Below are 20,859 nucleotides of genomic sequence, written 5' to 3' on the forward strand. Positions count from 1 at the left end.
TCTTCGCAGCTACATGAGAGCGAGCCAACTCCCTTGCAAGCTCCACCAGGAAGTCCACCCGTCTTTCCTTCGTCCCGGAGCATGCTTGATACAGCACATGTGCATTCAGTGCTGCCATGTCAATCATGTTATAAAACACGGCGACTGGCCAGCGCCGTGTTCCTTTGCGGACAGTGTACTCCCGAACCATCTGGTCCATCACATCCACGCCACACTTTGTTTTGTTGTAAAGGGTGACAGTGTTTGGCTTCCTTTTGGTAGTGTTATCAGTCTGAACCACGCTGTGCATGCTGCTAAGAATATAGACTGTCTTCTTCCGTTTGGCCGCATACGCCGTCAGCGTGGCAGCAGAGGTTGAAAACACCTAAGAAATAAGATAAATTGTTATTTCCATAGCCCTTTTACACACAATGAAACACATAAACATAGAACCACAAAAGACCTGCAACATACCTGAGTGGTGAATTCATTGCAATCTGTCTGTCTAGTGGATTGAGGAATTTCCCTGCGAATCTTGTTGACTGTGCCGAGGATGGTGGTTTTCCGTCCAAGAAGTTTTTGCGCAAGTGAAAGCGATGTGAAGAAATTGTCCGTGGTAACATTTCTGCCCTTGTCTAGGAATGGTTCCATCAGCCTCATTACTACATTTTCAGAAAGTCTCTCCCCAGTGGGACGATTGGGGTCCTTGCCAAGATATGGGAAGACATTGCAAATGTACTTGGATTTTAGGTCGCAGGCCACCCAAAACTTGATCCCAAACTTGTCCGGTTTACTTGCAATATACTGCAGGAAACAGCACCGAGTCTTTGATGGGAAAAGCTGTTCATCAACGGTGATATGTAGACCAGGGTTGTAGCACGTGATGCAGTTGGTGACAAATGATCCCCACACACTGGAAATTGCAGCGAACTTATCAGTCTTTGCTCGATCACTGTGGGTGGACTTGTCATCAAAGCGTAGGTGTTGCATGATGTCTTGGAAGCGGTTTCGTGCCATAGTTCCAATTATCTGTGGGCTTCAGGAAGCTCTGAAGGCGACTCGAGATACTTCTCCTGGCCTTAGCCGTTGGCTCTCCATCTGCAGCGTACGCTTCTATTGGGGTGAAAGGGAGACAGGTCCCCACATGTTCTTCACGCCACACTGTGCCATCTTTCGCTGTCTCAGTCCCCAAACAAGGTCTCTTTTTCGGTGGAGAAGCAGTCTCCTCATCTGCAGTGTGAACAAATTCAAATTGTGAGCAAAATGGGAAGGTCAAACAAAATCACAAATGCATGCATAGATACTAATTATAATTCCAGTATCTCCTCCTCTGTATCAGAATAATGTCTGAAATATCTTACTTACTAACTACATCCACTTACTTGTTTGAAATGAAAAAGGAAATAACATGAAATGAAACTAACCGGAAGACTGATCAGACAGCTCTGAGTCCGAATCCGGCTGAACTGCTAGGTCTTCTCCATCCGAGTCACAAGGGTCGACTTCCGTCAGGATCATTTCCAAGGCCTGCTGAGTGGTGAGTCTTCTCTGCATTTTCTTTCCTTGGAGAGGAGGTCCGTACACCAGAGGATTCTTCAGGGCGATGAATTTTCTTTCCTTGGAGAGGAGGTCCGGTTGCTCGATTTGCTCCATTGTGGCATCAATCAGACCACTGGTATAATGTTGAAATGTACTCACTCACTTTTTATTATTATTTGTAAATATGTGTACAAATGGTTGGTTTTTTTGTACTGTTTTTATCAATAAATCTCAGCAACAAAGGAAATACACCCATGTGTGTTGATTTCTCCCTAAGACGGCAAACTGAAACACTCCAAATTGGTGACTTTTGGAGATTTATTTCCCTGGATGATTGAGAATGCATCAAGATGAAACACAAAAGGAAGTTCACAGCTTTTAGCAGCTCCCCCACCCCCTCAATCACACACCCCCACTCCCCTCCCTCCAGAATTCCTACTTAACAGCCTAATATACATATGAATGACTAGCCAATTTAGCTTCCACTTCCACCATTTGACTGCTCTCCGGGTTTTATAGGTAGAAAGGTAGAAGCCTGGGGATGCTTTAATCCACCAGCAGGACTAGTATCTCCTTGTTCATGCAAGGAAGAGGACGATAAACACTGACATTTGACATGTGGGTCATTTTGTTTCAGTCCATCTGATTCTGTCAGGTTGCACCTCAGTTTGTCCAGGAGCTCAGTGATGCCCTGATCCAGAGCATGCCCTGAAGTAGTCCTTATAGTCTGTGATGAGAGGAGAAACCTTCTTTGTGCCATTTAGCATCGGCTCCAGCACACTCTCCTTTTAGATCTGGACCAGAAAGTCAATAAAGAGTTTGGCAAAGTGGACTTAAAAGTGGTGTTAAAAGCACCGGAAATATATAAGTATATTTATTTGAGGCAGTTTAATAAAGCCTAGAACACTCAGGAAGCCATTCTCTCTCTTCACCATAGGCAGAGGGTCCTCGCCCACTGGTAGTGTAGCATGCAAACGAAGCTACACTGAGTGGTGCAACAGCCTGGGGTCAACTGAAGGAACTCCTCAGCCTTAAGAAGCCAACAAGCAATCAGCAAAGTCAACACAGTAATTAGCCACAGTCTGGAAATGTGTGGGCAGGTAAGGTTGAGGCTTGACTTCTGAAACACAAAAACCAAATGCCAACATTCACACAAACAAAGGGGAGAGAGAAAGCAGAAGAGAAAGGAAAAGATAGAAGAGCAAGTCGAACCAGTAGGACCAAGGCGTGGCTCTCCAAGAAATATAAAAATAGTACTCATTTTCAAGGTTTCTTGGGTCTTATTTTCGTCTCGGTATGGCCTGAATCCCCTGCTGGGTTAGAGGTTCTATGTTTGATGAATCTGACAGCTACGAAAGGGCAACATTGACTAAAAACCAATCACCTGTAAGGAAGTTTGTCAAGTGTTTTCCAGGAAATGTTTCTGTCAAAATGCTTGCAGACTTTCGTCATTCAGCAGAACTAACAAGTCAATGATGTCTCTCATGCGTCCTTCTTATCGTCTGTGCTCGTTTTGTCATTTTCCCATAAGTTTCTTCATGATGTCGCCAATACACATGAAGAGGAAAACATGTAGAGGGAATTAGAAATGTAGTCACAAATTTATGATAGAAAAAGGAGGATGCTGTGATTGCAGCATATGTGTCCTCTCACAATGTAAGCCTCGAGGCGCTCACATATTTTCCTCTTGGATTCTGTCGACTGGAGCTGCTTCTCACTGATCCCTTCTTCATTCTCACACTGCTGGCCGTGCTCACTGACATCGTCTCTCCTCCTGATTTCTCCTCTGTATCCTCTTGCTTGTGGTTGCGGAGATTCTCGCAGTCACAGTGGTAGATTCTGTCCTCCTGGTCTGAGCAAAACCACTTACAAGAGACGTAGAGAAACTCGACAATGCTGGAAAATGCTGATACTACCCCTACAGCAAAGTAGAAGAGGAGGAAGATTGTTTTCTCTGCAGGCCGGGAAGTGAAGCACTCCACTGTTAGGGGGCAGGGAGAACGGCTACATTGGAAATGGGCCTTCACCTCAAAGCCATAGAGACGCCACTGGACAAATAAGAAGCCGATTTCTGCCAGTATGCGGAAGATCACAGTGATAATGTAGAGCGCCTTGGAAGTTTTTTCTTCTCTGTTCTTCCTGCTGCTCCTTTTCCTCGACGAGGAGCTGTTGGCCCTCTTGTGATCTTGATGTGTTACATACACGAAGTAAAGCAGAGAAGGTGTAGCGATGAGGATCAAATGAAACACCCAGAATCTGTACTGGGAGATGGGGAAAGCCTCATCGTAACACACCTGCTTACATCCTGGCTGGAGGGTGTTACAGGTAAATTCCTCCTGCTCGTCCTCAAACATTTCACTGGCCACAGTTCCCAGGATTAGTATCCTAAACACCAAAACGAGGACGAGCCAGAAACGACCCAGCATCGGTAAATGGGTCTGGAAGTCTTTAAATAATCCACCGATGAAGCCCCACTCACCCATGGCTGCAGCTCTGTCAGGTCTGTCTTCTTGGAAGTCTGGAGGCTTGTTCAGCTGTTCGTCTCAGAGCAAATGCTGCCTTAAAAATGAAACCAGAATTCTTGTTATTGTAATCTCCAATCAGTGACTCACGGTTTAACTGAACCCATCAAACCTGATTAAATGTTGCTTCAAGGCTTATCCACCTTAGTTGCTCTGTCTTAGTGGGCTGAAACCAAAAATGACGCAAAGAACCCGCAAAGAGAGTACATAAAGCACAACACTTCAGGAAAAAAAACTGTAGCAACAGCCTGTAATATATCCTTTCAGTTCTTTTCTCCTTCAGTTAGCATAAAATACAACCAGCTAACATTGTAGAGTACAGTAACCAACCTCAAGACTGATCCAAGGTTCCATTTCATACATTTGAACTTTGCTAATGGACAGGTTGAAACCCAACTCCTACATTTCAGAGATGCCAAGATAAAATAGTCTGACGACAGTGTTAATCTACTATGCAGAGACTCATGACCTACCGTCATGTTTGTTTTCCCAAGTAAGCAGGTACCAATCCAAATCATTGGATCATGTGCTCCAATCACTTCCATGACCACATGTGTATAACAAATGCACTTAGGCATGCGGACTGCTTCTACAAATATTTTAGATTAGCTCAAGAACAGTGCGTAGGGTGGCTTTTCATAGCTGAGCAGCTGTATACAAGCCTTTCATCACTGAGCTCAATACAAAGTCTGGGATGGAACCACTGGACTCTAGAGCTGTGGAGACGTGTTCTCTGGAGCAATGAATCACTTTCCTGTCTGGCAATCTGATGGACGAGTCCACCAGTGCACAAAGCAAGGGCCATAAAGACATGAGTCTGATGTGGAAGAACTCGACTGGCCTGCAGAGCCAATATTAAACCCTACGGATTAAGAACGGGAGTTTACTCAAATTCATGTGTTTGAAGGCAGATAAGTGAATACTTTTAGCAATATAGTGTATATTTGGATGCTCCTACTGCTGCATTGCATTAAAATCTTTCTACAAAATTAAAGCAAGTAGCTTTTTTCATTAAACAGGAGCCCCAACACAACCCGGTGACACAAATCAAACACACCATGCAATCAATAAAAACAAACTTTATTTTTTAAAGGTATAAACTGAACAGCCAAAGAAATATTTACAGGACAGCACAAAACACAAACAAGTGGATTACAAAATACGCCTAGAAGCTAAGAACAAATACTATTAAAACTAGACTTGTATACCAGCTTTTTTTCCCCTTCTCTTTGAAATAATATGATTTTTTTTTTTTTTTTTTAAATAAACAATGGTGAGTTTTTGTTTATGTCTTTTTTTAAATTTAAAGGTTACAGATTGCTGGTCCAAGGTCCATATATGAGGTGAGTGTAAATGCAGCTGAACTTCAACAGATAAAATGAGTGCAATATTACCTGCATGGCACACTACAACATTTATGACTCATCTTTTCGAAATAACAATTTGAGAACTATTATTTAAAAATCTTCATCTGAATCTGAGTCCAGGTTGTAGGTGATGGGTTTCCGGGCCCGTGAGGGTTTATCCCGTGGTGCTGCAGCTACAGGAGCGGCTTCTTCAGGGTCTGAAACCTGGAAACTCTCATCCTCTTCCCACTTCTTGCTCTTCTGTTGCAGAAAAGGAGATTAAAAGGATTAACAGTGATTATATTAGCACAGGATGCATACAGGAAACCTTTAAAATCTAAACATGTGTAGCAGAGAATCATTTGTTCTACTTAAGTCAGTAGTTTTATTTCAAATGTCACCATTTAAAAAGCTACTTTTATTCTTTTAATAGCTTCATTGTTGAGCCACTTTTTCGTGGTCAGAGTTTATAGTATTTCATTTTATATTTAGAGTTTTACTTCCTGAGGTTGGGCTACTGTACTGCAGGAATATGCCAACTTCTGAAATACTTGAATCACATCTTATGACGTAACACATAAATAGAAAACGAGTGTTCAGTATAAAAACTGACCTTGGTGCCAGCAGTCGTCTTGGATTTGAGTCGTGACATGAGGTCATCTGAGGAGCTGCTGTCAGAGTCATCACTGAGGTTCTTTTTACGTTTAAGAACAGGTTTCTGTTTTGTGACGGGAGCTTTCTTTTCAATCTCTGAGTCGCTAGAGTCGAATGATGGGACATTCTTGGCAGCAGGAGCCCTGGACGCAGGTTTGGGTTTAGAGAGAGCATCCAAGATAGATGGCTGCTTCACATCTAGAGAAAAAAAAAAAAAAAACGACATTCCAAAGATAAATTTGTTGATTTCTTTGTTTTATAATGATCATGTGCTCAAATCTACCTGTGACCTTTATAAGACCAAACAAACATCTGTGTTACCTGCAGCCTTCTTCTTGGATGCAGCTGGTTTCTTGGCAGCGGCGGGCTTCTTCGGTGCGGCCTCTTTGGTTTTACGTTGAGTTGGAGGCTTGGATGCTGGCTCCTGATCGTCTGACAGAGCTGTAAAGTGCCACAGAGACAAAATATCCAGTCCTCAGAGCCTTGGCCCCACATTTCGCAAATTCATCAAACTATGATCCTAAATGAAAATACTTACAGCTCGACTTTGTGTCTGTTTTTTTAACTGTCGATTTGCTTTTTGCTACCTTCTTCCTGCAGACAAAAGACAAGGTTTGTTTTTAAGGTACATTAAAACAAAAGAAAGATACGTTTTAAGGTTTTTCTTATACTCACGTGGGTTCTGGAGCTTTGGGAGGCGGAGCTGGAGAGTCCACATCATTGTCTGACACAGTGCTGGGATCTGGGGTGAAGCTTGCATCATCATCGTCACTTATTAAAGCCTTCCTTTTTGGAGCGTCCTTCTTCCCCCAGTCATCAAAATCATCTTCACTGTCAGACATGCTGTACTTCACCGCAGCTTAAACAGTAAAAAAAGAACAAAATGAAAAGGCAGCTTTAGTAATGCTGCGCTTTGTCAAAGAAAACAAGCATGAGAAGCTGAGGTGTTAAAATGCTGCTCAAAAACCCTTCAATTTGGCTCATTTCCAGATAAGTTAATAATCTTAATAATAAACACCTTCATTTAGAAAAAGCATTTTATGTTTACTCTATTATCTTGGTCTAATATTTACATTTTTTAATTATCTAAAACACTTAGGTGTGACAAACATAACATAAATAAATAGGAAATCACACCACTTAAAGAGTTATCCATCAGCAGAGGAAGCAGTGTGGGCCATCAAGCAGATTCACCTTTGGTTTTCCGTTCTACGCGCTCTCTGGGGGCAGCCGCTTCCTCTGCCTCTACTTCACTGTCCGACAGGCCGACATCCTCATCTGACCACGCGTTTTTCTTGGGCTTCTTGGTAACAGGCTTGAACTGAAGAGTGGTCTGCTTGCCCGTCTTTGATGCTGCTGCACACGAGAAATGCACTTCTTTATGAACTTAAACAACAATGTAAAATTTAAGTGCAAACTGATATTTATTATAGCAACTTGCTTATGATTATCAACATTTTTGAGTGAATGTTATAGCAAGCACCAAATTTTACACAATCCAGTTTTGTGTGCATGAAGGAACGTCTGCATAGTTTGGATTAGGTTGTTGAAAACATAATCTAAACTTTAATTCCCCAAAAATGGAGTTTGTATCCATGTTGGCGGAGTACAATATCATTTAGTTGAGAGCCGGAAATTTTCAAAACTTGAGGCTAATTTTGATTTTGCTCCAGCGAGGATTGTGGAGGTCAAGTCTGCAAAATGTGTATTGTTACAGGTTTGCCACTAGATCTCACTAAAGAGCTTCGTGGTTACACCAGTAAGCAGAGGTGTGTGATCATAGTTGAAATGATTTCCAGGCGATATCCTGAACAGTCATTTCTACCTTTTTCTGCTGCTTGGGTCTTGGTTTTCTTGCTCAGCCGTGCAGCTAAGCCCGTTTCCTCAACCGGCTCTGTATTTTCTGCATCCTCTCCAAACTCCATCTTCATCACAACATCTTCACTCTTCAGAGACAGAAATGAGGTCAAGAAAAATGTTACTTTTGGGCAGTTTGTTGTTCTGAATGTGTTAATGTAAAAAACAGTTTATATGCACAATCACATATGAAAACATACCTTGATTTTCTTTCCTCTCTTGCCCTCTCCTTTCTTCAGATCAGCCTTCCTGTTAGCTTCAGCCTTCATGGTGCTGGTGACACGTGGAATGACGCGGCGGCCCTGTGGAGTGGGCAAAGTCTCCTTTTTCACCTTTACTGCTTTGCCTTTTCCAGTTTTTACAGGAAGGGTGGCATTTTCCTTTTCCTTTGCCTCAACCCGCTAAACACAAGAAGAAGAAAAATACATCACAAGTTTGACCAGGAGCAAAAGCACCGATCACAGTTGTTCTTTAGATATAACATTATCACAATCTGATCACATGACTAACAAAGTGCACCGATTGGATATAAAGCAGAAAAAGGAAAAGAGGAAGACAGAAAAGATCCAGTACCGCCAGTTCCTCAGAGAAGGCAGCAAGGTCCTCCCTCCACAGGTCTGCTGGACTCTTTTTCTTTAGGGTGTTTAGCTCTGTCACCTGTACAAGAGTTAGGACAGAAACACACGACCTTAACACAGGAGCTAATAATCTACCATTTCAAGCTTAAAGCATCACTAAGTTTGCCGCATAGCTCACCTTAGCATCCCTCTGTTTGCACAGCTCCTCCTTTTTCTCTTTTGTCAAGAACCACATGGGCATGCTCAGCAGATAATTGTAGTCCGGTCCAGTCGAGTCGTCTTTTTCTCCTCCTTCCCCCTCCTCCTCCTCCATCTCCTCCTCATTCTAAGAGAGTTCACACAGATGGTTATTTAACATCCCTCTCTGTTGTAGCTGAACTTTGTTGGAACTGTCGGAATCAGAGTGTCCCACCTTCTCCTGAGCCTGTTTCCAAGTCTTGACTGGGTCGGAGTCGTAGCCCATCTGTTGGAGCATGCGGATCAGCTCCTTCTTTGGCTTGTTCTCTGCACACACACGGACAGCATTAATACTAATCAAGGAACAACCAAACTAACTATGAATAACTATATCAGAAGATATACAGGATTTTCCACTGTTATTGAAAAATGTGCTTGAAAACAAACAAACAAACAAACAACAACACAGAATCTATTTGAAACTTTGCACTTACCAATGACCAAGGTGCCCTGAATTTTCTCCAGGATGAAGCGAGCCTGGTTGCTGAGCTTGGCGCTCTCTGCTCCCAGCATGCCTGCCAACCAGTCCTTTCTCAGCACGTAGTACTTCATCCTCAACTCAAAGAAATCTCTGATGATATCCTGCACAGACTCATACTTTTTCAGGCTACCCACGTGGTCAAACAGAACCTGGAAAACAAAGGGAAAAATGCTGATGCTTCACAGGGTTTGGAAATATGTGGATAAATGTTTGAAATTTCACAGGAAAGCAATAGACGACTTTATTCATCCTGCTGTGAATGTGTGCAAATAAGTGGCAATCATTACCATCGAGTTGCAGGTGAGGGGGCTCTGCAGCTTGAAGACTTTATGGAGGCCAGCAGCCTCAGCCTCCCTCAGCTTCTCTTCTGTCATCTTGACCACAAAGCGCACCGTGGTGTCAGTGTGGTAGTCCTTGTAGTCTGTGATGAGAGGAGGAACCTTCTCTGTGCCATTCAGCATCGGCTCCAGCACATTCTCCTTGTAAGCCTAGACGAGAAAGTACATGAAGAGTTCAGCAAAAGGGTAAGAGGGTATTTATTTGAGTCAATCTAATAAACACTATGCGTACATATGGCAAAATGTTCTGGAAATGACTTAATTGACCAACCTGTGTCCATGTTTTTACAGGCAATTCAGAGATTTCAATAGTGGTCGAATCAAGGATGGAGATCTCTCCACTATTCAAGTACTGGTTATCCATCACCTGCTCAATTGTGCCTCTGAAGTCTTTATAATTTGGAAGCTGTAGGAGGAAAAACAAGCACTTAGTTTTTGCACAGCAAATCACCCAACATGGCAGATCTCAGGAAACCATCCTGACCATGGGCAGAGGTTCCTCGCCGTCGAGCATACGGTTGATGTTGCTGATGATCTCACGAATGTCGTAGTTTGGAATCTTGCTGGCCCAACCTGTGCCGATGCCTTCGGCTCCGTTCACAAGCACAGTGGGGATGATGGGAATGTACCATTCAGGCTCTACGCGCTGGTTGTCATCATAGTTATACTTGAGCAGGTTGTCATCCACTGCTGGGAAAACAAGGCGGGCGAGGGGGCTAGAAGTAAAGATTGGTGGGAGAATTTTCGTTAGTGACTCAGTAACTAATCCATGTAAAAAACTGTCCCCATTTTGTTAGATTCATGAAAAAAAGTGCAGAACATGGGCTGATAGTTCTATACACTTACATACAACTCATTCATCCACAATGCATGATGTAGCAGTGCAAGAAGTGACAGCGGTTTAACTACAATAAGCCTTCTTAACAATGACCAATAGTAGCCTCTTTTCGGTTGCTGGCTCCCTACATAAGCACTTCGTTATTAAATCTATGAGAAATCCTGCGTACCTGAGCATAGTGAAGATGTATCGAGGGCTGGCAGAGTCCTTGCCACCGTGCAATCTGGTTCCAAACTGTCCCAGAGGTTGCAAGAGATTCATGTTGTTGCTTCCCACAAAGTTCTGGGCTAAACCAATGATGGTCATCATCAGAGAGACCTGAAAACAAGAAAGAGTTTAGAGTAAATACAACAGAAACAGCTATGTACAGCCAGAATGACTTGCATTGTTTTTTTAAATCTTTCTATGAAAGATCACTGCTTCTACTTTCCTTTAAATAAACTTAATTTAACCGGAACCTTCTCCGTGTGTAACAATTCAAGTTCTGGCAAAATTGACAGCTACCCTTAGATATAAGAATTTGATGGCTAATAACATACAGTATTCAAAAGCAAAGCCTATTTAAAAAGAAGTGAACATTTTTCTGAACATAAAAATGATACAGTTAAACTGAAAAGTCAAACCAAGAATCTAAATTAGAAACACACTGACAAAACCCACACATTAAAGCCACCTCACCTCTCCATGGTGATAGGCCGACATCTCAGCCACTGAGCCTGCCAGCTGTGCCACCTTCACCTCTCGCTTGTCGTTCCTCTTGAAACAACAGTACAACACCTTCCTCTGACCTGGTTTCAGTCCTGATGTAAACACAAATGCATCCAGACATTAGACCAGCGGTTCACAACCTTTTACACCTGTCAAGAAGACTCAGCAAACCCTTCCCTGAACACATGCTCAAATGACTTAAATTTTAAACTGGATCTGGACAACTCTCAGCTTTCTATTTCTCCATAATTAGTTAATGGCTTTAAATCTTTCCTTTTTTCTTAATTATCATTATTTCACGTACCATCCACCAGGCAGGGAATGGACCTCTCGTTATCAGAGTTGGAGAAAAGTACCAGCTCCTTGTTGACGAAGTCATTGTACGACAGGGACTTGGTTGACTGACCGTACAGGTACTCCTGCAAAGAGACAGTAAAACAGTCAAACTTAACAGAACAGAAACAAGATATTGAGTTCACCAGTTGCACAGACATTACCTCAGGCAGGTTGTGCTCTCTGCGCTGGCGTCTGTTAATCATAAAGTTGGTAAGCCACTCTTTTCGCTCTTCCACTTTCTTCTTGCTAAAGGCCTTCCCAGAGAGAAAAAAAGAATTGTAAAAACAGACCCAAGAACTAATGCTCCAACTGTTAGTCATGGCCTACAGGATGTTTAAAAAGTCCAGATCAAATATAAATTGGCCAAGGAATGATCCACACAGATGGCTAACATCTTACAAGGGTGATAGCTTCATCGTCTTCAGGTCCTGAGTACTTGAATGGGATACGATGTCTCTGCATATCAGAGAAGTACTCCTTGGCTTCCTGCGATGTGCTGGTTCCCAAACCTAGATGGGCAATAGCCACAAAAGAAAAAAAAGAGATGGTACAAGTTACAACAAAACAATATAGAAACTATAACAATGACAATGGCCATATGCATTATGTGTTGCTTACTTGTCCGTTTTACTACCACACAGGGGTTTGTAACAAACCTTTGTAGTATTTTATTTTCCAAGATTTGTGGTTTTGCTGGCTCTCCTTCCATGCATTGAATTCAGGAATACTGTAGAAAGACAGCTGATTTTTCTTGAAAGACGCCTGAAGAGACACAGAAATAAGATGTCCATCACCATGGTTCTTGACGCATAGTCATTTAAAGCTTTTCACATTTTAACATTATTAGAAAAAATGTGGATTTTTAATTTAAAAGTAACTTGGAATTAAAAAGAAAAAAAAAGGGGGGGGGGGGGGGGGGGGGAACCAAGCTTTCCATTAAGCTCTGAGTATTCTGAGGTTTTGACAGCAGATGGCAGTATCGTTTCAAATTTCCAACATGGTTAAAAACTCAGTCACATTAACAAATAAGCACATGCCATAGCTCAACTGTGCATCTCTCAGGTGTCTTTGAGGGAAGAAAAACAAAACAAATGTGTGCATGTTGCGAAGAATGCTCATAAGAACAATAAGATCTTAGAACAGGGGTGGGCAATTCCAGGCCTCCAGGGCCGGTGTCCCTCCAGGTTTTAGATGTATCCTTGAACCAACACAGCTGATTTAAATGGCTAAATTAGCTCCTCAACATGTCCTGAAGTTCTCCAGAGGCCTGGTAACAAACTAATCATGTGATTCAGGTGTGTTGACCCAAGGTGAGATCTAAAACCTGCAGGACACCAGCCCTCGGGGCCTGGAATTGCCCACCCCTGTCTTAGAAGAACAAACTCATATTACTCGGTTGTAGGGATGGGTACCCTAACGGTAGTAACCAGACCGAAAAGCAGCGAACATTTCATTGCTTTATTTCGGTGCTTTTTTTTTTTTCCCCTGAGATGTCATACACTTTGGATTCCAGCCAATCATTTTACCTTTGCAAGCGTAGTAGGCGGGCCCAGGTACGTACGTTCTTTTAGAGCAGAGCTACAGATTAAAAATGCCCAAAGCGAAGCGGTCAAAGTCTGGCTGTACTTTACAGCAAAAGATGCAAACTCAGCAGCCTGCAACAAGTGCTTTAAGGTGATACTGTGCAAAGGAGGTAACACCTCGAACATGATGAAACATCTGGCGACGTACAGCATTTTGTTAAAAGCCGAGAAATGCGCCGTATTTGATAGCGCAGACACACCGAGCACATCTACTGTGGGTGGGTTGCCTGTTATCGGACCCGGAGTTAGCAACATCCCCCAAAAACCCGAAGAGGAGAGTCCTGGCCCCTAGCCCTGCCAGTGTAGCAGAAATGATGACGGGTGATGATGCAGCAGCAGCCGTTCTTCTCTGCGTGAGTAGCTTAATGTTGTTCGTGTGTAATTTACGTTGAGTAGGCTAACCACGTTATTACATTAATGCATGTAAGGTGAACTAGCAAACACGGTCGTAGTTACATGTGGCTGTCTTCTTGTTTGATGGCAGATACTCCCTTCACCCTGGCCAAAAAGGCTAAAATGACCAAAGAAAAAGTGGAAGACAGCTAAACATGAGAGGTTTTTGGACAAAGTTTGTGTTTTTTCCATTGTTTAAGCACTGCTTCCAGCCAAGAGTGATGCCATAAATCCCCTATAGCTGCAGAAAAGGCTAACATTGTTATCTTTTTACAAAAAAAAAAAAAAAAAAACAAACAACAACAACAACAGCTGAAAATGAGGTTTTTGGACCAATTTTGTGTTCTCCATTCTTTAAGCGCCGGTTCGAGCACCGTTTAAGCATCGGCACCGTTTCAAAAGTACCGGTTTGGTACTGGTATCGGATAAAACCTAAACAATACCCATCCCTACTCGGTTGTGTTGTAACAACAAAACATGGCACATCACAACTCTCTCTATTGCTATTGTAGGTATGAAGTTGTAAGCGATCCATGTCTGAATGAAAGAACACATCATGTAAACTGCCAGATGAAGCCAACAATATTGCACATGGCAAGTCTGCAAAGGGCTTTTTACAGCATCTACATACCTTGATGATGGGAGTGATGAACTCTTCCAGGAAGTTGTGACGCAGCAGCGAAGGCCAGTTGTGGTGGATGAAGTTGATCAACAAGCCCTTAATGTGGGAGCCGTCTTGATCCTGTGACAATAACACAGGTCAGATATATTGCAACAAAGTAATTGTGTGTAATTGAGTGATGACAAAAAAGGGTTAGTAAAGTGCTCTGTGACAACATTAGTAGCGCTAAAATAGTTTTTAATAGTGGGCTGGGATTTTGAAGTCCGTCTTTAACATGCATCCATCCACCAATTCAGATTCTATTTCCCCATATATGTGAGAGGACATATGGATTGTTACTAGAAATCGTAGTGATGATCCTGTTTTTCCATCTGAAAGTCAGTGTTGGCAAATGATGAACAAAATTCATAAGCCTTGCTCGATGAAGAAAAACTAAAAATTCACTCAAACATCCATCTGAGGCTCATATGAAGCTTCAGCTGCCCCACTAATCTAAATTGAGTCATAGCTTTCAAAGTCATGCTCAGTGAAAATTACTTAGTAGCTCTCTTCACAGCTGTAGGGGAAGGATACCTTCCTCAGGTTAAGTGCATGTTTCCTCTTAAAACTGGGCTCACAGTTAACATTACACTGGATTTGTACCTGCTCTAACCACCATTTGTTCCTGCAGCACCTTATGAAAGGCTTCAGGGCCAGTATGGACAGAAAACCATTATGGTCACAAAGACCTATTCTTACATATATGTAGGCACAGAAACATGAACATCCTGAATATTATCAACACAAATAAGACACGGGAAGATAGGAAAGGAGTGAAAATAAAGATCAGCCAAAACACCTGATCTGTCATGATCATGATCTTGCCGTAGCGCAGACTCTTGAGGGATTCTGGGTCACTGTAGTTCTTTTTGTACTGAAGACCGATGATTTTGATGATGTTGTTGATTTCTGCGTTTTCCATAATCTGATTAGAAGAAAAAAAAATCAAACAAGTTTTACTTACAGCTGTTAAATAAATAGATGATTCAAGCAATCATTATATTTGCTAGCCTAACCTGTTTATGTGAAGCCTCCCGGACATTGAGCATTTTTCCTCTGAGAGGGAAGACGCCATAGCGGTCCCTTCCGACCACTCCCAGCCCAGACACAGCAAGTGTCTTGGCTGAGTCTCCCTCTGTAAGAATCAGCGTGCAGCCAATGGAGTTCTTCCCACCTGTGAGAAAATATAGTGAGTACAGTAGGACTGCAGGTCATCTCCATTCTCGGGATGCTGGACTGTACCGACTGCGGCGCACATTACCTGCATCGTTGGCATCATCCAGTTTTGGCACACCTTTGATTTTTGTGTGTTTAACAGCCGAGCACTTCTTGTTGAGCTGGGACTGAGCCTTGAACTTCACCCAGTTCATGATACTTTCCACAATCCCACAAGATGTGGCCTAAGTGCAACAAAGGATGGACACCAGTTAGTGAAATCGATGAATGATTAAACTTGTGAGAAATACACTGCTGGTGGCTTTTCATCAGCACCTGTTTAATGAACTTGTCACTCAGGGGACATTTGGAGCCAAAGCTCTTCTGCTGCAGAGTCATATTCTCTTTGGTCTGAGAGTCGAAGGTGGGGTTTTCAATCAGGCAGTTGACAAACAGCCACATATGGTTCTTCACCTAAATGGAAAAAAAACGTGAAGCGCACTCAGTTGTGCATTTTGTTAACAAACATTTTTACGGAATACACTTACATATTCATTTTCATTAAAAAAATAAATAAAATGAATACCTGGAAAGGCTTGACTGTCACCCCAGCTTTGTTCTTCTTCTTCACCACTTCAATGAGCTTGCTAACTACCTGGTCAGCCACATAATCAATGTGCCTGCCTCCCTAAAGTCCAGAGGACAAAAACAAGATCCATTTAGAGAATAAACACCGTAGGTCTTAATCATAGTGACACAAAGTGGCTGGAGAGCAGCCGGATTTAAGATAAGATAAGATAAGATAGAACTTTATTAATCCCTCGGGTGGGTTCCTCTGGGAAATTCGACTTCCAAAAAGCACAGCAACGACCGAAGTTACAGTTACATTCTGCTTGGCTGCCAAGAGAGCTCAGTCTAGTTCAATCATTCTTAAACTATTTCAGAGCTGCTCAAAGATGTAAATTTAGACAGCTTTCCAACAAACTTAATCATTTAAATTACTGATTTAACAACAGCCTACACATAGACACAATATATGCATTAGATCAAATCCAATGCACTGAGTTATTACCTTTGTTGTGGCAATGCTGTTGACAAAGCTGACTTGCTGGAAACCTTTCTCGCTCATGGTGAGGCAGACCTCCCAGCGCTCGTTGACAGTCTCATGGATGACAGTAAGAGGACCACCCAGTTCATCCACCTTGTCTTTCACATACATGTCCACATAGCTACGGAAACCTGTAACCTTAAGTGTGAAGTTCATACAGTTTATATCAGTTTTCAATGCATTTTAGCCTGAACAAATTAGGACGTAACATGTAAGATTTGTCTTGCTGACATCAAATATTTCATTAAATGAAGTTAGTAGAAATAATTTTAAGTCAGGTAAGTGACTACTTTTTACAAGTCCACAAAAAGCTTTGGATTTTAGGTTTAACTTTGTGAATGAAGTCTTCAGTCAACATTTAAAATACACATAATATATTAAAAAGCTTAATAAAATTACTTCCCAAAACATTAAGAGTTAACGGAAAAAAGTTAAAGATCACAGTAACTTACTGGTAGCTTCTTGCTATTGAAGAACACCCGGACACCCTTAGCGGATCCAGCAATATCATAGGCTCTCCTGGTCATCAGAGCCACTGTGTCTTTGTCAAGGATGCTCATCTTAAACTTGGCCAGATCTGGTCTGAAGGTGATGCAAGTGTATTCCTCTCCATCAAACGGTTTGATGCTAGCCTCCCCTGCTTTGCCCATGTTGTCATACCAAGTCTATGGAAGACATGGGCATAACAGAAAATGACATTCTCCCCAATCAAGACATAAAAATGAAAGTGGGAAATGAGGTCGATCTTCCTTCATACCTGCTTGAAGCACTTCTTCGACTGTTTACAAGCAGTCTCGACAGTGAACTTTGTACTGAAGATGTTGCAAAGCTTGGCACCGTATCCATTTCGTCCACCTGAAGAACATTTATAGAGTTAGGAACAGATTGAACATTAAATTAGGCTTTTTTCCTAATAAAACGCTAAAATTTCAGCATTAATTGTGTTGGACATAATGATGTTGAAGGGAGCCTTTGTAATTATACAGAATATTTTCTCATTAAGAATGACAGAAAACAATCAGTATTATATAAAGCACTCAAATGTATCAATCTTACCAGTGACTTTCTTCTCGTCATCATCATAGTTACTTGAAGTGAGGAGCTGTCCAAAGATAAGAGCAGGTACATAGACTTTCTCCACTTTGTGCTCCACCACAGGAATACCCTTCCCATTATTCCATACACTGATGGTGTTGTTTTCACTAAAAGGAACAAAAATATACACAAGCGCTTGATTTGTCAGCTGGTAGCTGTAGTAGAGTTACTTTGTATTTTAATATCTTAAACTTGGTAGTGCACCATTATACACAACTCACGGATCAATGTTGATCTTGATGCAGGACATGCCCTTATCTCTCTGCTTGTTATCAGCTGCATTTACTATGGGAAGAGAAAGTAAAATCTATTTTTACTACCGGTACATTTTACTGGAGCTAAAACACTGTTTAATAAAGGTTTGTCATGGACATCTATAATTGCAAGAGCTTTTTACTTACCAAGGATCTCATCGAAAATCTTGTAGAGCCCAGGCACAAAGGTCACATCACGGCAGTTCAGTCCAGCATCCTCATCAAACACCCACATTTGCTAATGAAAAAAGTTAAATAATCACAAGGAGCTTGCATGTGTTCATTCAATAAGAACCATAATTGTGCAGTCAAAAAACAAAACAAACAAAAAACTGCTTTAAATATACACGTGACTGTTAAAGAAATTTTAAAACTTCTTACCTGAGTGACAGGCTCAACAGAGCCTATGTAGGAGTCCGGTCTGAGCAAAATGTGCTCCAGCTGCGTCTTCTTCTGATAGATTCTCTCCACTGACAGCCGCTTAGGATCCTTCTTCAGCTTTTCCACCGGCTTGTTCTCCAAAAAGGCCTGATGAAAACGACACAAGGTTATCTTTTAAGATTCATCATTCAACACTCTTTATTGTCATCATGCATAACGAAAGCAACTGAACCTCACACAGTGCAAAAAATAAATGAAAATAATATCAATATACTGATATCTTCTATAGGCCTTGCACCGTAACGAAGATGGGACTTATCTTTGTACTGCAGGAAACCTTAATATAATGATCAACATCATCTATAGTGCTACTTGCTGACAGTTTTGCATGTTTTACTGCACAAAAACACAACAATGTAAATGTACGGGGGGAGAGAAAACACCCCCCTGAAGTTGCTTGGCTCTGATTACATTTGAGGCTCAAGGACAGGGTTTAGCTCAGTATTTAAGGACAGTTTTTATTTCAAACACAATAAATAATGCGAGGAGAATGAATGCAGGGGTAACACCATTTCAACTGGCTTAACAGCATTAGCTATAGTTAATGTTTACAAGCTGCTGTGCCAAGAGTTAGGACTAGTTGTTAAATTACTAAAAGGGACACTCTGCAAGTAGTGCATTATTACGTCTAAACATCGCGCACTGTTACATTAAGCAGCTCACGACGTTAGCCAAGTGCCTTTAATTGTTTCTTAGAAGTTTAGCTTACAGTTGTAGCAGGTTAGCACGTAAGCCTAATAACACGTTAGCAGAAAATATGAAAGCGACAGTAACGTTACCTTCAACGGTTCAGCCATTCTTCTTGTATTTAATGTTAAAGCCCTTCGTTTGAAATATAGTACACTCTAGGTTTGCAACAAGCTAAATAAATCCCAGCTACCCCCAATAATAACGGCTGCCTGAGCTGAGGTCCCAGTATGAATATTCGAAATTTTGTGGCAACATCTCCCGCCAGCTATATTGACCAATCATACTACTGAGCGCGTGACGAATTCCTCCAATGAGAGCAGCAAATCCGTTCTTTTTCAGTTAAATAACCAATCGTAGACGGTAAAAGTGGCATGAGCCCACCCATCTCTTGTATCACAGCCAATCAGCATTCAAAAAGAAGTAACCTACGTGCATGGGAATTCAAGAACAGACAGGAAAAGGGTTAGGAGGGAAACAAAATAGCCTGTTTCCTTGATTTGGATTTAAAAAAATTCCTGTCAGCTCTATTTTGATAGTGTCTAATGAAGAAATGCGACCTATATTTTATTATTACTGTTTTGTTTTCAATGTTCTTTGAATTTTTGTTCTACAAGTACAAACGAAGCTTTTTTTCTCTGATGATTTCACGTTTCTCGTTTTTTAATAGAGGCGGACTGAGCAGTCTCAAACGTGAATCTTCACTTTTTATCAACTGTAATACAATGATAATAATAATAGTAACTATCATAACAATTTCCAGAAACACACAATAAAGGAACAAACTAAGACGAAGTTATAAAGAAATTACAAATCAACTAAAATACCGCATTCTATATGGCAAAAAATTATTTTAAAAAATATACTAAAATTAATTACAAAAAAATATCTTTCAGTAGACATGAGTGTTTGAACGTGATGTAAAAGAAGACACTGATGAGGCAAGAGTCTTTGAAGGCTGACATGTTAGTTTATAATCCTTCAGGATTTACAGAGATCAGAGAAACTCGGGGAAAAAAGTCAGCTGCATAATCCAATCAGAAGTCATATCTGAGGAGGGGAGCTTGAACATCTATGCATATTTTATCACATTTCCAACAACTCATGCATTCATAACAGACAAGTAGTTTTACAGGTAAGAGATTCACCTCACATAGGAAATAAAATGCTGTTTCAGATAAACATTCACACCAGTTCAACTAAAAGAAAGATTTTCAAATGCATTACAGATGTGGACTGATTGTAGACTGGCTTGCTCATGCAACAAAAGCTCACTAATACTGAGATCCAGGGTCAGCAGGCTCAGACCCCCACTGACGCTGGCAAAGGGACCATAGCCTGATTGATGTCGCTTTCCTTCCTCCAACTCCCCAACTGTAGAGAAAAAGAGGACATGATGTGAGGAAAAAGGGAAAAAGGAAATGGATTTTGTTGTCTGGTGTTATGATTTTTGACACTTTTTGGTCACTTGGGATATAAAGCATGAGTGGCCTTTTAAATGTACAAAACTTGCCTTGCAAGAAAAGTGTTCTGTTTTTCTGGGACCATGGTGCTCACTTCTTTTTTCTTTTTACACTAGAGTGTACTGGATCTTTCACTTGATTTATCACCACCTCTGCCACTTTCTTTCCTTTGTCTCTCTTTTACCTGCATAAAATACAGGAACTGCTTAAAATCTGTCTAGTGTTCAATATCAGATTTCTTCTTTTATATTGTTCCTTCCTGTCCTGGACTCTTCCCATGTAGCTGCACGATACCCCTAAACTGTGTTTTTTAGTCATTTATCAGCTAGACCTTCACTTTTTCCCCAATCCTCTATTTTACTGGGATAAAAAGATTCATATGTGATGCTAAGAAAGCATTACTTCAGTAGCACAATTTTATTCAGCTCTAAGCAACCATCTCTCTTCATATTTCTTGTCTTGTGGCTATCAGTCAATGGAAATGCAGTAACCTGATTTATCCTACCGTTCTACCATTCTTATCTGTCTTCCTCTGCTATGTTGCCCACTCATCTGACCTTAGCATGGTAATAATAAGGCGGAGGAGCTTGAGTAGAGCTGCCTCGG

At 41.4% G+C, this 20,859-nt stretch overlaps 2 protein-coding genes across 4 annotated transcripts; both read right to left on the reverse strand.

The window, feature by feature from the left end:
• Positions 1-3,167: 3,167 nt before the first annotated feature.
• LOC146626442 (gap junction delta-3 protein-like) lies at positions 3,168-4,001 on the reverse strand. Its single transcript, XM_085360559.1, has one exon. The coding sequence runs from the start codon at positions 3,999-4,001 to the stop codon at positions 3,168-3,170; it is 834 nt and encodes a 277-aa protein (XP_085216685.1).
• Positions 4,002-5,497: 1,496 nt separating this feature from the next.
• Positions 5,498-18,900, reverse strand: top2a (DNA topoisomerase II alpha). Of its 3 annotated transcripts, none has more exons than XM_085360562.1 (35): positions 18,883-18,900; positions 18,044-18,190; positions 17,810-17,900; positions 17,630-17,693; positions 17,370-17,515; positions 17,071-17,168; positions 16,766-16,978; positions 16,278-16,451; positions 15,792-15,893; positions 15,542-15,679; positions 15,312-15,450; positions 15,067-15,224; positions 14,850-14,975; positions 14,021-14,131; positions 12,070-12,175; positions 11,813-11,922; positions 11,575-11,667; positions 11,382-11,496; positions 11,048-11,169; positions 10,539-10,687; positions 10,016-10,247; positions 9,803-9,937; positions 9,481-9,681; positions 9,147-9,342; positions 8,888-8,979; positions 8,654-8,800; positions 8,471-8,554; positions 8,098-8,298; positions 7,866-7,986; positions 7,235-7,393; positions 6,716-6,899; positions 6,579-6,634; positions 6,362-6,481; positions 6,000-6,238; positions 5,498-5,647 (listed from the first exon to the last, which is right to left on the reverse strand). In XM_085360562.1, exons 1-35 carry the CDS (start codon positions 18,898-18,900, stop codon positions 5,498-5,500), a joined length of 4,737 nt encoding a protein of 1,578 aa, XP_085216688.1. The 3 variants fall into 3 exon arrangements, with proteins under 3 accessions (XP_085216688.1, XP_085216686.1, XP_085216687.1); XM_085360560.1 differs by having other exon boundaries at positions 7,235-7,396; XM_085360561.1 differs by having other exon boundaries at positions 7,235-7,414.
• Between the last annotated feature and the right edge of the window lie 1,959 nt (positions 18,901-20,859).

Source organism: Diplotaxodon limnothrissa, linkage group LG8 (assembly GCF_057381915.1).
Source record: "Diplotaxodon limnothrissa isolate DT_005_m linkage group LG8, D_limnothrissa_male_GT1.1, whole genome shotgun sequence".
In the NCBI taxonomy this organism is placed as follows: Eukaryota; Metazoa; Chordata; class Actinopteri; order Cichliformes; family Cichlidae; genus Diplotaxodon; species Diplotaxodon limnothrissa.

What these genes read in the sequence shown, in the direction of transcription:
- LOC146626442 (XM_085360559.1), bottom strand. Translation starts at nt 4,001, where the DNA reads ATGGGTGAGTGGGGCTTCATCGGTGGATTATTTAAAGACTTCCAGACC.
- top2a (XM_085360561.1), bottom strand. An exon ending in CTGTTGAGCCTGTCACTCAG is followed by an intron (nt 17,901 to 18,043) that starts GTAAGAAGTTTT and finishes TTTTTTCATTAG; the next exon opens with CAAATGTGGGTGTTTGATGA. An exon ending in GGAAACAGGCTCAGGAGAAG is followed by an intron (nt 8,801 to 8,887) that starts GTGGGACACTCT and finishes GAACTCTCTTAG; the next exon opens with AATGAGGAGGAGATGGAGGA.